This window comes from Rhamphochromis sp. 'chilingali' (genome assembly GCF_963969265.1).
Source record: "Rhamphochromis sp. 'chilingali' genome assembly, chromosome: 14".
Lineage (NCBI taxonomy): Eukaryota > Metazoa > Chordata > Actinopteri > Cichliformes > Cichlidae > Rhamphochromis > Rhamphochromis sp. 'chilingali'.
Window position 1 is genome coordinate 7,755,812 of NC_137941.1, and position 15,902 is coordinate 7,771,713.

Below are 15,902 nucleotides of genomic sequence, written 5' to 3' on the forward strand. Positions count from 1 at the left end.
ACCACCTGGTATGGCAACAGCACCGCCTACAACTGCAAAGCTCTCCAGCGAGTAGTGCGGTGCTCTGAACGGATAATTGGAGGTGAGCTTCCCTCCCTCCAAGACATCTACAGGAAGCGGTGCCTGAGGAAAGCGGGGAGGATCATCAAGGACTCCAGTCACCCCAGCCATAAACTGTTCAGACTGCTTCCATCAGGAAGGAGGTTCTGCAGCATCCGGTCCCGTACCAGCAGACTGACAGACAGCTTTTTCCATCAGGCCATCAGACTGCTGAACACGTCATAGACACCTCAGCTTCACTACTGGAACTTCAACATTATGCACTCCACACTGTATATAAATGCCACTTGTTTTGCACATATTCAACTCTGTATATTTTATATATTTTATTATTATTATTATTTTATTTTATTTTTTTACTATTTAATTTGTAAAAATGTGTATACACACACACACACACACACACACACACACACACACACACACACACACACACACACACACACACGTAGGAAAATATTTAGTATACACATCCAGAAATGCATACACTATTATATATTGTACATATATTTATTAGTTTCAGGTTGGCCATTCTTGTATTTTGCTCGTTTGTGTTGTTGTGTTTGCACATCTCTGTTGCTTGTGGGGCTCGCACACAAGAATTTCACTCGCATGTGCTGTGCCAGTGTGCCTGCACATGTGATGTGACAATAAAAAGTGATTTGTGATTTGTGATTTGATTTGTGATTAATTTCCAGTTTACTCAATAAGAGGCAGGTGATATTTGATGTAATCGAAATTAAAGAATCCAAACCAACTCCAACTCCTAAGAGCATTAATTTAGGACATTGCGGAGGAAGAACTCTCTTTTAACAAGAAGAACCGGCAGAAACAAGCTCAGGGAGGAGTAGCCATGTTCCACAACTGGCTGGGGGATGAGTGTATATATATATATATCTTTGCTAAAGTACAGACGGACAAAATGGTGGTGGCTAACAAACCGGACATAGTGGTGGTAGACAAACAGAAGAAGACGGCCGTAGTGATCGATGTAGCGGTTCTGAATGACAGCAATATCAGGAAGAAGGAACACGAGAAGCTGGAGAAATACCAAGGGCTCAGAGAAGAGCTCGAGAGGATGTGGAGGGTGAAGGTGACGGTGGTCCCCGTGGTAATCGGAGCACTGGGTGTGGTGACTCCCAAGCTAGACGAGTGGCTCCAGCAGATCCCGGGAATAACATCGGAGATCTCTGTCCAGAAGAGCGCAGTCCTGGGAACAGCTAAGATACTGCGCAGGACCCTCAAGCTTCCAGGCCTCTGGTAGAGGACCCGAGCTTGAAGGATAAACCGCCCGCAGGGGCGTGCTGGGTGTTTGTGTTATATATATATATATATATATATATATATATATATATATATATATATATATATATATATATATAAAACTTCTTGAATAGTGAAAAGAGAGGAGAACTCCTCTAGTGCATCATGGGAGATCTAGCAGGATAACTAAGGGGTAGTTGAGGGTCAAAACTCAAACTGGGATGTAGTTCCACTGGAGAGGGGCTTGATAGCTGAAGGATTTGCCTCTCATCCTAATTTTAGAAAATTCAGGAACCATAGGTGTTCTATGAGGCCTTAAGAATATGATGGAAGGATACAAGTAAATATGCTAAAGTTTGAGCTGCTTTTGCTTGTTTAGTTGATCAGGGAGGGCGCTTTCATATAAACATTATGACTACTCACTGAAGTGGCAACAGTAACAGGGCTCTGGCTCTTGTTGCTAGATGCAGGAGAAATAAAAAGGCATAAAGATGTCTGCAAGCCGGATAAGGACCAAATAAGCCAGGCAGCTAATTTGGAGAGTTTTGAAGATTGTGAGACCAGAAGACAGGTTTCCTTTCAGCACTGGTGAGTATCTACTTTTCACAATGGCCTGTCATCAATATAGGATAGTAATGATGCCTTTTCCATCTGGCCTGAGCAGACAGATGAGCTACTTTTGTACAGGCAGTAACAAAATTTATAGATGGTTGGTGCAGAAAATGTGTCACAATATTCACCCCTGCATGTCATGTGTACATGGTGTGAATTAACAATGGTAGTAAAAGTACAGAAATGTAATGAGACAGATCAATTATGAACTTAGTAACTAGTTAACCATCATGAGACAAATATGTGTCTTTTGAAGATCTAATCTCAGAGCACCTAAATGTAAAAGCATCCAGTTATCTATTTAATTAACCTGTGTATTATCTGATATAAGCCATTAGTCTAAATCTTACATACGCATGCATGTAGAGCCATAAAGAGCACCGTGTCATGAATAACACGCCCGGATAACATCTGAGAGCTGTCAGCAGCTCTTGTCATGTCATGTCAGCTGCATGGAGTTATTTTAGGCTTTAGAAAGAAAAAAGCAAAACAGCCAAAGGCCATTTGTGCAAGGCAGGAATTCTTGCTTCAGTGTTTACGTCCAAAACCAATGGCTGATGTCATAGTGGCTTCCTCAGTTTTTTTTATATACAGCCTATGCTGCTGACAGTGTCAGCTGCTACTACTGCTGTCACAATATTTCCACAGAGCATCCAGTGACATGATTTCAGCTGTTTCATTATTGTGTGTGGGAAAAAAGTCATTCCATCAAGTTCAACAAAATACTAGCAATATTTTTAGTATATATGAGGTTTCCAGCCTTACTGGCGAAAGCACTTACAGCACACACAGCCATATAGCGCTTTTAACCCTAAACTAGTGGACAGGTCTCTCTTACATACACTCACAACACTGCTTTTGTCTGCAGCAGCTGCGCTGCTTTCAGTCTGTATAATGCCTTTAACCTCTTCATAGTTTTTGAATGTTATATATTATTCTTTTTTTGTCAAAAAAAAAAAAAAGAACTGTGTTGCCAGTAGACCTCTCCATGTATCTGATTAGTTAGATGGTGTTACGCCACCCCTTTCATGTGATTGCACTTGCAGCTTGATTGGGAAACCATGGGTTGACTTATTGATAACAACCTTTGTTAACACTTCACCTGATCACTGATGTTAGTTTAATGGAAGTCAGATAATTAAAAACTATCTTGGTCATGGTGAATTTGCTTTGGAGTACAGGCCCTTGATGAAATGCTCCTCTCTTTGCCTGTATAGCCATATAGACAAAGGAAAGAGTAAAACTAAGCTAAAATATGAAAACACTAGAATTATGAAAAGTGTGAATACAACACTGTAACACACAACTCTACCAATAACAGAATAACACGTAAAAATGGGACTTGTGAGTCTGCCCCCCACAGTGCTGGGATGTTCCTCTTCATGCCTGCCTCTTGTATGCATACAAACTATTCACTTTAGCTTCAGTTTAATACGATTTTTATCTGTCTATCATTATTCTGTTCACCATTTCCCACTTACTTTGTTCTTTCAGTGCAGTTGGAAACACCATGAATGGTAAATTGAATCACTGGATGTGGTCTGGCCACACTTAACATTAAATCCAAACACTGCAACAACAATTTCTGGGTGGGCCTGAAACTCAGACTCACCTGTAGCAAGCACTGCCTTTTATTTGCTAAAGTGGCTGAGTGGTGCTTAATTATTTCCAAGACCCACCGTACAGTAAATAATGCGTGGGTGTTTGTTTCTAACTTGGGCGTTGATTTTCAAGCCGGATGAAAGACAGAGCTGAGCTTTTGCTGCTCATTGACTCCTCGTATTAATTTCTCTTCAGTCTGCTCTAAAAGCAACTCTCATATGATCCACCTCTGATTTGCATTGCAAAACAAGTGTCATTGTCAAAGTGCACAACATTAAACGTGTTAATCATGCAACCTAGTAATTTCAGATGTTTATCGGAGACGAGAAACAGCATGACACTGGGGCATAATTCAACTACCAACTTTGACACTTGTTTTTTCATAAAAGAAAAAAGATACAATTGAGACGTGTATATTATACTGTCACTTTCCAATACAGTAGGGGTTGCACTCAAACACATTACGTTCACAAAACAGAGGTTATAAATTAAGTAGGCAACCAAAACAATTAATGACCCAACAAAAGGGGACCAAATGTACAGGCTGCACTATAAACTTTCATAGCTCTTTGTCATTTCAGTTATAAATATGTAAACAATATCTGGCATGGATAGCACTGTGTAAAGAAAAGAACAGATTTTTCTTATGGTGCAAAAATGGATTTATGAACTATGCTCATAGTTGTACAGTTGGAGTAACCAAACGAATCTTAAAACCTTATTTGGATTAGTTCTCAATTTTATAGTAAATTTGTTCTTTAAGACTAGCTGCACCCAAAAAGCCTCTATATTCTTGGTGGTCTTAATCTAGTCAAATCAGTTTTTGTGTGAACAGGCAACTTCTAATAACCATGTTAACAATATTTGACTGACACTCATGTATTTCTGCTCTTTTATGGTTGAGTTTACAGTTTGTGGCAAAAAAATAAAAAAATAAAATGAAATAAATATAATAGCATTTGTGTAATTATGGACCAGTGGAATACAACAGGACAATATGTCTATCATGGGTGTGTGTGGATGTGTTTGTCTTTATCATTTATTTATTGACATTGTTATGCTAATGATTTTTTTAAGTGTGTGCACACAGACGGGAGTGGTACCTTATTGTCATTGTACCCAGTGAAAAAAAATTAAAATCATTCTATTCGATTCGATTACAGTTTCCTTTAATTCTGTGTTACTATTACTTAAAAAAAATTCAAATTATAAACTGCCTACTTCATCCTATAACAGACACCTCTCATTGGTCCTATATCCTGGATCTCTGACATTGCATCCTCCAAAATCTTGAGCAAACTTGAGACACAGTGGAAAGAATAAATGGATGTTTCACTTGTGCTGGCCTCAGCCTGATTAGATTTCTTCCTTCAAATCCACAATATGAAAACCTGACTCAAGAAAATAAATCATGAGGTAGACAAAACGTGATAGATGACACGATGCTGTGGCAGGCTTGATTTATATTTTCTATACACACCCTTAACTTTTTACCAACTGACATCTTTCCAAAATCACAGTCAGAAAAAGGGGTTTCAATTAAAGATCAACAATAACTAGTACATTGTAACAAAGTATATTTTTTTCATTGGCATAAAAACTGGTACCAACTGTCAGAAACAATGTGCAGAGCTGTAGTAACTACAGAGGGATGCAGTTGGTGAGCCAAACTGCTAAAGAGAAAGTGTTAAGAAGAGGTGACGATTAGTGATCATAAGTATGGCTCCATGCTAAGAATTATAGTTTAAATTTTGCTTTCAGAGTGTTGATGTCTAGAGAAGGTCAGAAAGAGTAGGACCAAAGGAGCCCATGGGGGAACTGTGGTACTGCATGAGGAATTCAGGAGTGGCAGAGAAGTATGTGAAGGTGGTGCAGGACATGTTTGAGGACAGCGAGACAGCGGCGGGATGTGCAATCAGTAGGATTGACAAATGGGTTCAAGGTGGGGGTGGGATTATACCAGGGATAAGCTTTGAGACCCTTTGCCTCCTGCTTGCAGTGTTGATGGACAGGCTGACAGATGAGGTCAGGCAAGAGTATCTGAGGACTATGATGTTTGCAGATGACATTCTGATGTGTAATGAGAGTATGGAGAAGGTGGAAGAGTGCCTGGAGGTATGCTCTGGAGAGAAGAGGAATGAAAGTAGAAGCGATACAGAATAAATGTGTGTAAATGAGAGGGAGACAGACAGAAAGGTGAAGCTGCAAGGAATAAAGGTAGTGAAGGTAGATGAGTTTAAATACCTCAGGTTAACATCCAAAGCAATGGACACTGCACAAGAAAGTTGAAGAACAGAGTGCAGGCAGAGTGGAGTGGGTAGAGATGAGAGCTAGGGTTGATTTGTGATGGAAGGATAGCAGAAAAAGTGAGAGGGAAGGTTTACAAGATGGTTGTGAGACCTGTTATGAGGTATGATTTGGACTCAGTGTCACTGATAAGACAGGAGGCAAAGTTGAAGATGTCCCTCAAAGGGACAGCTCATGTCAAACAGTTTAGAGACAAAGTTAGAGAGGCAAGTCTGACACAGTGGATATATGTTGATATAATGGAGAGAGGGCTCTGAGATTGAGCTGCCATGTTTGTTTTAAAATCAAGCCTCTTACTTAAAAGATAAATGTTTAAGAGAAAAACGTTTACAATGAGAGGTGTAAAAACTGTTTTGTCAATTTGAATGAAACAGGACTCAAAATTTAGTTATGGATTTATACATGTTCTGTGGTTCCAGCTGCAGAATGCTGCACATTTGGGATCGAGTCTGCACTAGTCTACACCACCCTATAAAGTATTTGCCTTGTCAGTCAACTGATCGCTTTAAAATGCATTGCCACTAGTGTCAGTGGGAGGATGATGTCAGAGGATGTGAGGAGGTTGGGGATGAACTGCCTATAGAGCTGCCTTTGTCTCAAGAAGTCTATATTTAAACCCGCCATGTTTAATTCATCCTCAACCATCATCTTTTCGCTCAGGCCCTGTATGTGAAGCAAGACAACAAATGAACCGGGGACTTAATGAAGTGAAATGTCACAGCCCTGCGGTGGGGTTGTGCAGGTTATCGATGAGATATGAATGTCATTCCATAATGCATCGGCCTTAGTGACCCATGGGAAAAGCTGCTCAGAGGGTTGTGTGTAAAGTGGATATACACTTGAGTGACACCAGCCACAACTGATCCATAGAAAGTAGTATTAACTCCAAATACATTTGATAAGAAATTCAACGGTGGGGAGGTTAAACTTGAAAGAATCATTTTCACTTCTATTACTTCTGCTCCTTCACTTCTTTGTGATACATGTAGATATTCATCAGTCCCTTTCTGCAATGAGCTTCCATAGACATAGAAATTGCCTGAGGTAGATAATAAATAACTATGAATATGAAATCTTAATTCCGTTGTACCAAAATGTTGTTCCTGTGGTTCACTTTGCTGAATACCACCGCACAGGGACCACTGATTAAACAGGAGAAGTTTCAGACTGTATACACATGAAAAGTCTTATTGCTGACATCCTTGGTTGAATTACACAGTGAACTATGAACTGCTGAATAAATTGAAATTATTATTTTTTTTTAAAGAATTTGAGTCTAGTTAATGTGCTTGCTTAACCTTTTAACATTCAGCTGGTCACCAGTGGGGCTGGGGTTTTGGGGAGTCAAGTTATCTTCTCTCTTTTTATAAAACTTTTACTTATTTAGAATATTTGAAAAGAAAAAAGAAGCCTCTGGAACAGAAAAACTGTGCCGGAGAAAGTTATGGGAATTCATTTGAAAGATGAAATAATATTTTAGTTAAGTATTTAGCATGTGGTTAATGCAAAACCGAACCTACTTCTAACCATTCCTCTAACCCCAACCATAGGTTAACAGGTAAGTTTTGATAATGTCTCAGATTGGAGGCCATGTTTTTCAACTCTTAGAAAAAGGAGGTAAACTCTTGACAACAGTCTTCAAGACAGGATCACGATTGGCTCAAAATAAAGTAGGGGTGGCACAGTGGTGGTTTGTTGGTTAGCACTGCCACCTTACAACAATTAAAGGCCAGCTGTGGCCCTTCTGTGTTGAGCTTATATCCTCCCTATGCCTGCATAGGTGCTCTCTAGGTACTCTAGCTTCCTCCTATAGTCTAATAACATGCATGTTAGGTTAATTGGTGATTCTGATTGTGAATGATTATCTGTCTCTTTGTGTTAGCCCTGCGATAGATTAGAGATCTAAGGGTGTGCTCGTCCCATGACAGCTGGGATAGGCTCCAGCCTCCCTCCTCATAACCCCGAATTGGATAAGTAGAAAAAACACTTTTTCTCATGTATTTTTAGATCTCTTGTTACCTGAACAATTTTTAACCTTTCCAGCCTTTACCATGACACTACCATACATAAATTCCTGATATTATATGTCCAAGTGCTTCTGCTGTTAATGATCACCAGAACTGACAGAAGGAGGCAGCATAAATGTTTTACTGTCACTGCTATGCTACCTATTAATTTGTCGAGGACCATTTTGTTAGAACAAGGTCATGATTTGGGTAGAAAAAGAACCTTATTAGGTTGATATAAACTTTACAATGCTCTTTTTTCTAAGTTTCCAGTGAGCCAATTTTCATATGTGGACTTATTCTACATGCCATTAGATTAAATTTTGAACAGAACAATAGATCATAATAACAGCTTGGTCGTAATAACAAAGTGGCCATTTTCTGGAGTTTTAGATGTTTGAAGGTGTTTCCCAAAGAAATGCTTTCAAATCAAGGCTGGATATGTAAATGCCAGTTTTCCCCACTACAATGAACCTTCATTAACTCTGGGACTAATTAGGTGAATTCTGGCACTAGCTTAAATTTAAATGTCAATGTTAAATGTCAAATCCAGTGCAAAATATATGGTGCTGTGTTAAATCAGTTAGAGGAAAAGATCGAGCAGAATGACTTGGAGAAATTTAAGGTTCAGAAAGCATTGTCATATTTACAGACCAGCATTCTTCCCAGGCAGAGCTCATTGAATTCTGACTGAATAAGATATACAGTTTATTATTATTTGATCACACTTGTACTTACTAATAATAACCAAGAATGCTAAGGAGTTCGATAATATTGTATTTGTCATAACAATTTAAAAATGCTGTCAAAAATCCTTTAAAAAAGCTTTTCATGTGTCTGAACTTGTGGACATAAACCAGATGCACTATCAGAATCTAGCATTTTAGGTATTGTCCTTTCTACCACAGGTGACAGCTCAAAAACTGCATTTATCATGGCGCTTCCTCAAGAGTGTGCAACATGGGCAGGAAGAAATAAACGGCAGAGTTACACAAATTCAAGCTGAGTGACTGAAATATACAGCCTGATACACATTCAAGTGTAAACTGTAAAGTCTAAAGAGTTGCTGTCATTGTGATAGTGACCACTTTCTGTTGACTCCTACTTTGACTGTCCTCTGGAATTAAAGGATGGGAGTCAACAACTGATGCTCAAAGTCAGACATGGGTACAGTAGCCTATGAACAGAGCCCATGGAAACAGCTTATATCAACCCTATCCTCTCCCCTTCCCTTCACTACCTTCTATGCAGTTTAGAATCGATTATTATCATTACTACTACTACTACTACTTTTATTACTTCTAACTGGTCCTTTTCCTTATATCTTTTTTTGTCTGTTGTTAAACAATTTTGCCATATAGTAACGTATTAAGCCCTATATTATTACCAGTGTTAACCTCTATAAATAATATAAACATTGATAGTGTTAAACTACAAATATGTCTGGACAATATAGCTGCAAGCACTGATGTTAGAACCTGTATTATTAAATACCATTTGATCATAACATTAGAATGCTTTTCTTATATCGTACTGTTAATATATTCAGGTGGGTCTTGCAAATATTAAACATTTTCATTATTTATTGACATGTTATATTGTAAGTCTAATATTCTATACATTACATAACTGCCTTTGAGAACTTCATCTTATAGCAATAGTTATGTCAACATCTTGTGTACTAGATGTTACCACATGTACTACAATATGCTGAACTATACAAGGATGTACTGAATAAAATATCACAGTGTGCCTTCATTTTATTAGCTTCATTTTTAAGCGATTGTTATGGTTACTGAATGGCTCCCTGGAAAGACCATGTTGTGAAATTTTTATCAGCAAAAAATTTTTATGTTTTTGTTTGTGCTCAGTTTGCCTTTGAAATACACAACCAAAAAGGAACATTCATGTATATTCATTGACCATTTTAAATTATACCAGAGGAGAGAATAACATCCTAAACCTTTTTGTCTATTAGTGTAATTTGTAATTTATAAAAGAGTTGTGGAGTGGACTTAAAATCTTACCAAGGTGCTCAGAAGACACCATGATATTGTTTTAAAATGTACTTTAAAGTTCAGAATGAAAAAACAAAATAGTGTTGCTGATTCATCGAGCTTTCATTATTCTCTACTAAAGCATTTGGATGCAAATTGCGCTTTACTTTAATTTGTGATGCCTGTGCAATTTTAAAACCTTTTTTTTTTTCTTTTCTTTTGGATGGATTCATAATGAAAACAAAATCAGTCCATACTTTCCTCTAGCCTCAGATAAAATGCTGTGAGGAGCATTCAACAGGGCCCTGTTTCAGGAAGCCGGTTTAGTGGAAAAACTGAGTAAGTATACCTTGAGTTAACGAAAACTCTGGGTTTTCGGTTTCACAAAGCGAGTTCAGATGAAGCCTCAGTGAGTCACTATGACGACACACTCCGTGAAGCTAACCTGCCCCCTAGCAGGTTTACTACAACTAACCCTGACTGTCTCCGCCCCTTTGTCGGAAACCTGACAGTAGGAAGTGTCGGACATGGCGTGTCCCTTCCTTGAAGAGCCAGTAGATCGTGAAGCCCAAATTCTCCGCAGAGCTCTCCGCCGGGAGAGAGTGATTAGAGCGCGTTTGGACATTTTATCATTTCCTGATGATTGTCTGTGCGAACGTTACCGTTTCTCAGCACAATCTCTAAGTTATTTGGATAACATCCTCAGGCCATATATTACGCATGTGACACATCGTGGACATCCTCTCAGTTCTGTACATATTATTTATATTGCACTTCGGTTTTTTGCAAACGGGAGCTTTCTGTATAATATTGGTGACGCTGAGCACGTTTCCAAGGCTACCGTCTGTCGGGCAGTCAGGAATGTTACAGTTGCACTGAAACGTCTCCTGTACTGGTTTGTGGTGTTCCCCGGTCATAGACCCACAAGATTCATCAAAGAGGGATGCCACAAAATTGCAGGTATCAGGATGAACAAAACTTAATTTATGATGTGGTGATACTTGGACTACTACTTACATTTTACATTTATTTCCAGGGTTCCCAGGCGTGATTGGCTGTACAGATGGCACTCACATTCCAATCATTGCTCCTTCAGTAAATGAAGGAGACTATGTGAACAGGAAGTCTTTCCACAGCATTAATGTGCAGGTACATAGTTCCCTGTAGCATTTCAAACTAACAAATTATTTCATTATAGTAATGGATGCTAATTTGTGTTCTCTGCACTGTGAAGATCATATGTGATGCTGCCAACATTATCACAAATGTGGAAGCCAAGTGGCCAGGCTCTGTCCATGACTCACAAATATTCCGTGAATGTACACTGAGCACAAAATTTGGACATGGTGAGTTGAGAATACTTTAAAATATATAAAGACCAATTGCTTCAGAAGTGTATCCTTCTGTCTTAGGAGAGTTCACTGGCTACTTGCTTGGTGATAGGGGGTATCCATGTTTACCCTATTTGCTTACCCCTTACTCTGACCCTGAACCGGGCCCACAGCAGCGATATAATCTGGCTAATTGCAGGACAAGAGCCAGAATTGAAATGACTATCGGAATGCTTAAGGCCCGGTTACAGTGCCTGCAAAGACTCAGGGTCACCCCAGAAAGGGCATGTGACATTATTGTGGCATGTGTGATTCTTCACAACATTGCCACAATTAGAGGAGAACACTGTCCTTCTGAACCAAACATCAGCAGTGATCCAAACCATGAACATCCTGACCCTCCCACGGACATACAAGATGGAAGCGCAGTCAGAGACACCATATGTCACAATCATTTCTTTTGACCCATCACCTCAACATGTTGAAAGAGGAATAAACAGATTTTTTGTTCAACTGGCTTTATTGGTCGCCTGTGTTTCCTGTACACAAAGTATTAAAAGATGTAAACCTCATAAAGTGTCTCTGTTGCTTCCTCCTCTGTAACAGCTGTCAATGTTTCTTCATTATTTTCCTGTAGTAAAGAAATAAACAACATTGCTGTTCTACTGTAAACTCATATAATCTGTGGAGTATTACTCACAACTGCATGTTGGTCTGGCTCAACAGGAGGCTGCACCAGATGCAGTACACCATCACCATCAACTGATAGAATATGAGGTTTACACAGGTCACTTATAACTTACAAGGGACCAAATGGCAATTAACAAACATACCAATCACCTTACACTTCATTGTCATTATGCTCTCAAAGACAACCAAGACTGAGGGAAGGCAAAATCAGTAGGAAAATAACTTCACTACAAAATAATCCATTATGGTAAAGAGTTTATCAAATGAATGAGTAGCAATGCAAAGGTGACTGTGAAGAAAGGATGTATGCACATCATATATTATTTTGAATTTACCCCCTATGTAGGCACTTGTGTCTTGCGGGGTTATTGACTCAGAGGATGTCCCCGCAGAGATGCCTTCGGCCACAGGGCGCCCACTGTTTTGGCTGAGGGCCAACTGCTCAGCCTCTGTGAGTGGTGGTGGTGGAGGACCCCCACCTGTTTTTCGGGCCTCCGCTTTTTTTCTGTTGGCTATAACGGGCCACATTTGAGCATACAGAGTAAGCAAATATGTACTTGTAATGTGCTCAGATAATTTCAATAAGTCCTTACAGAAAGAAAATTAATGTAGCCTCTAACTGCAATTGATTTACATAGGACAAACAGACCAAGCACTATGGCTCATAATACAATTACACCTTACCTGTTTGGACTATATTTTTATATTTCATTTTTACTTGCTGCCAGGAACGTTTGGGGCCTGTTGGGTTGCACCTGCGCTCACATCACATCACAAAATAAAATGTATAAAATAACAAATAAAATAACATATGATAAAATAACGTGTTAAATGGGTGGAAATCCCTAGATCAATGTTTATATTAACACTCACGCATTGACTCTGTCGGCTATGTTTTGCCATGCATGCTCCCTTTCTTTTGCAGCTGTGGCTGTGTTACTTTTTTCTGCAAAATTTGCATGTTATCGGCATATGCTGCCATCAGAATTTCGGCCTCAAGCGCTGTGAAATACATTGACCGCGCCTTCTTTCCCTCCGTCTCCATGGTGACTCGCGTAATCTGTGCTCCGCTTATCAGGGCTTTATGTATCCTCGTCCGCACGCTTCACTTGGGGTTAAAGCAACTCCGCGTTGATTGAACTAATTGTTATCAGCCTTTCTGAAACCGAATATTCCGAGTTGGACAGTTCGGGGTTACTCAACCCTGAGTATCGTTTTTCACTCTGAGTTTTCTAAACCGGCTTCCTGAAATAGGGCCCAGGTCTAAAATGTTGACCTTAAAGTTCACAAACCTGGACTCAAAGCGGTTTTACAGGCAGGTAAGAAGGAAATACCTGACATTTTTTCCATTTATCCTCAAACAGACACTTATGATTTTGAAATGTGGGTAATTTTAATAAATAAGAGAGACGAAGTAGTTGGAGACAGCCTTTGAAACGTTTCTGCTGCTCTTCTCATTAAGCAAGCTGAGTACTCTCACAGTGAATGGGTTAAGACTGGTGCTTTTAACTCACTGGAGGCCTGCTGTTGAGACCTGCCAGCTCTTCACCTTCCCCAATATATCACTGTCTTCCCTCCACAGCCAGGTGAAAGCCAATCAATACCCTTGCCTCATTAGAACCCAACTGAATGGCCTTTAACAATTTAGAGAGAATTTCCCCTTATTATCGTGGCACAACAATATTCATCAGGGAGCAGAAATTACCAGCATTTACAAAAATCTTCATCAATACATCAGGACTCAGCTGTTCTGAGTAAAATCTGAGAAGAGCCCTAAACTATAAGTTATTTTGAATTCATATGAAACTGCTGTTATTGCATTATGTTTTGGGGATTTCTTTGTGGTTTATTTTTTTAATCCTGTCTGTGTGGCCTGGACGTTACCTGTTAATCAGAGTTAGTGAGGACATGTCTGCATGATTACGTCCTTAACAATGAGGAGTGGTAGGGTAAAATAGAAGTAGGGTTTCTGAAGCCAAAGGTGTCTCTTAAATATCTAAGGTGAATGTCAGCAGAAGCCAGGTGATGCCTTCTTGGTTTATATTTTGTGTTATCTATAACCCTATGCGCACCTGTGCAGGTGGAAGGAGCCGCACAGGTGAGGATGAAAACATATACAGTAAAGTAGTGACTGAAAAGAAGGGAAGATGGGAAGTATCAGCTTGCTGGGAGGTTTCAGTTACTTATCAATATTTTCCTTTCATTTGATGGAGTTTAATATAATAAAGCCAACCAGTTTTTCTCCCCTTCCCGAATAACAAAACTTTCTTCTTCTGTTACTAGATAACAGCCCACACTAAAACATGGCAGCACATATTCATCAGTCTCTCCCATTTTTGAGTGATCTCATCACTTTTTGACATTTAGATTTTACAGGGAGTGCAGAATTATTAGGCAAGTTGTATTTTTGAGGAATAATTTTATTATTGAACAACAACCATGTTCTCAATGAACCCAAAAAACTCATTAATATCAAAGCTGAATGTTTGTGGAAGTAGTTTTTAGTTTGTTTTTAGTTTTAGCTATTTTAGGGGGATATCTGTGTGTGCAGGTGACTATTACTGTGCATAATTATTAGGCAACTTAACAAAAAACAAATATATACCCATTTCAATTATTTATTTTTACCAGTGAAACCAATATAACATCTCCACATTCACAAATATACATTTCTGACATTCAAAAACAAAACAAAAACAAATCAGTGACCAATATAGCCACCTTTCTTTGCAAGGACACTCAAAAGCCTGCCATCCATGGATTCTGTCAGTGTTTTGATCTGTTCACCATCAACATTGCGTGCAGCAGCAACCACAGCCTCCCAGACACTGTTCAGAGAGGTGTACCGTTTTCCCTCCTTGTAAATCTCACATTTGATGATGGACCACAGGTTCTCAATGGGGTTCAGATCAGGTGAACAAGGAGGCCATGTCATTAGTTTTTCTTCTTTTATACCCTTTCTTGCCAGCCACACTGTGGAGTACTTGGACGCGTGTGATGGAGCATTGTCCTGCATGAAAATCATGTTTTTCTTGAAGGATGCAGACTTCTTCCTGTACCACTGCTTGAAGAAGGTGTCTTCCAGAAACTGGCAGTAGGACTGGGAGTTGAGCTTGACTCCATCCTCAACCCGAAAAGGCCCCACAAGCTCATCTTTGATGATACCAGCCCAAACCAGTACTCCACCTTGCTGGCGTCTGAGTGGGACTGGAGCTCTCTGCCCTTTACCAATCCAGCCACGGGCCCATCCATCTGGCCCATCAAGACTCACTCTCATTTCCTCAGTCCATAAAACCTTAGAAAAATCAGTCTTGAGATATTTCTTGGCCCAGTCTTGACGTTTCAGCTTGTGTGTCTTGTTCAGTGGTGGTCGTCTTTCAGCCTTTCTTACCTTGGCCATGTCTCTGAGTATTGCACACCTTGTGCTTTTGGGCACTCCAGTGATGTTGCAGCTCTGAAATATGGCCAAACTGGTGGCAAGTGGCATCTTGGCAGCTGCACGCTTGACTTTTCTCAGTTCATGGGCAGTTATTTTGCGCCTTGGTTTTTCCACACGCTTCTTGCGACCCTGTTGACTATTTTGAATGAAACGCTTGATTGTTCGATGATCACGCTTCAGAAGCTTTGCAATTTTGAGACTGCTGCATCCCTCTGCAAGATATCTCACTATTTTTGACTTTTCTGAGTCTGTCAAGTCCTTCTTTTGACCCATTTTGCCAAAGGAAAGGATGTTGCCTAATAATTATGCACACCTGATATAGGGTGTTGATGTCATTAGACCACACCCCTTCTCATTACAGAGATGCACATCACCTAATATGCTTAATTGATAGTAGGCTTTCGAGCCTATACAGCTTGGAGTAAGACAACATGCATGAAGAGGATGATGTGGACAAAATACTCATTTGCCTAATAATTCTGCTCTCCCTGTATACTCACTTTGGTAGTTCAGCCTTTAATTCCTTGCTGTGATGCCATTTTAGTTAAGTTTACATTAAGTGGGATGTTGTGGGTTGGGTTTTTGGTTTGAGGAC

General features: G+C 39.6%; 2 protein-coding genes across 3 annotated transcripts in view; one reads left to right on the forward strand and one right to left on the reverse strand.

Moving 5' to 3' along the window:
• Positions 1-15,902, reverse strand: part of LOC308410602 (inactive dipeptidyl peptidase 10-like) — a 270,936-nt gene that overhangs the window by 91,306 nt on the left and 163,728 nt on the right. The window lies entirely within an intron of this gene.
• On the forward strand, positions 5,347-12,029 carry LOC308409868 (putative nuclease HARBI1; the record flags this gene model as incomplete). The annotated part of the gene is made up of 5 exons (XM_080902869.1): positions 5,347-5,680; positions 10,703-10,807; positions 10,884-10,996; positions 11,082-11,193; positions 11,260-12,029. The coding sequence occupies 5 exons, from the start codon at positions 5,347-5,349 to the stop codon at positions 11,640-11,642; spliced, it is 1,047 nt and encodes a 348-aa protein (XP_080758995.1). The 3' UTR covers positions 11,643-12,029.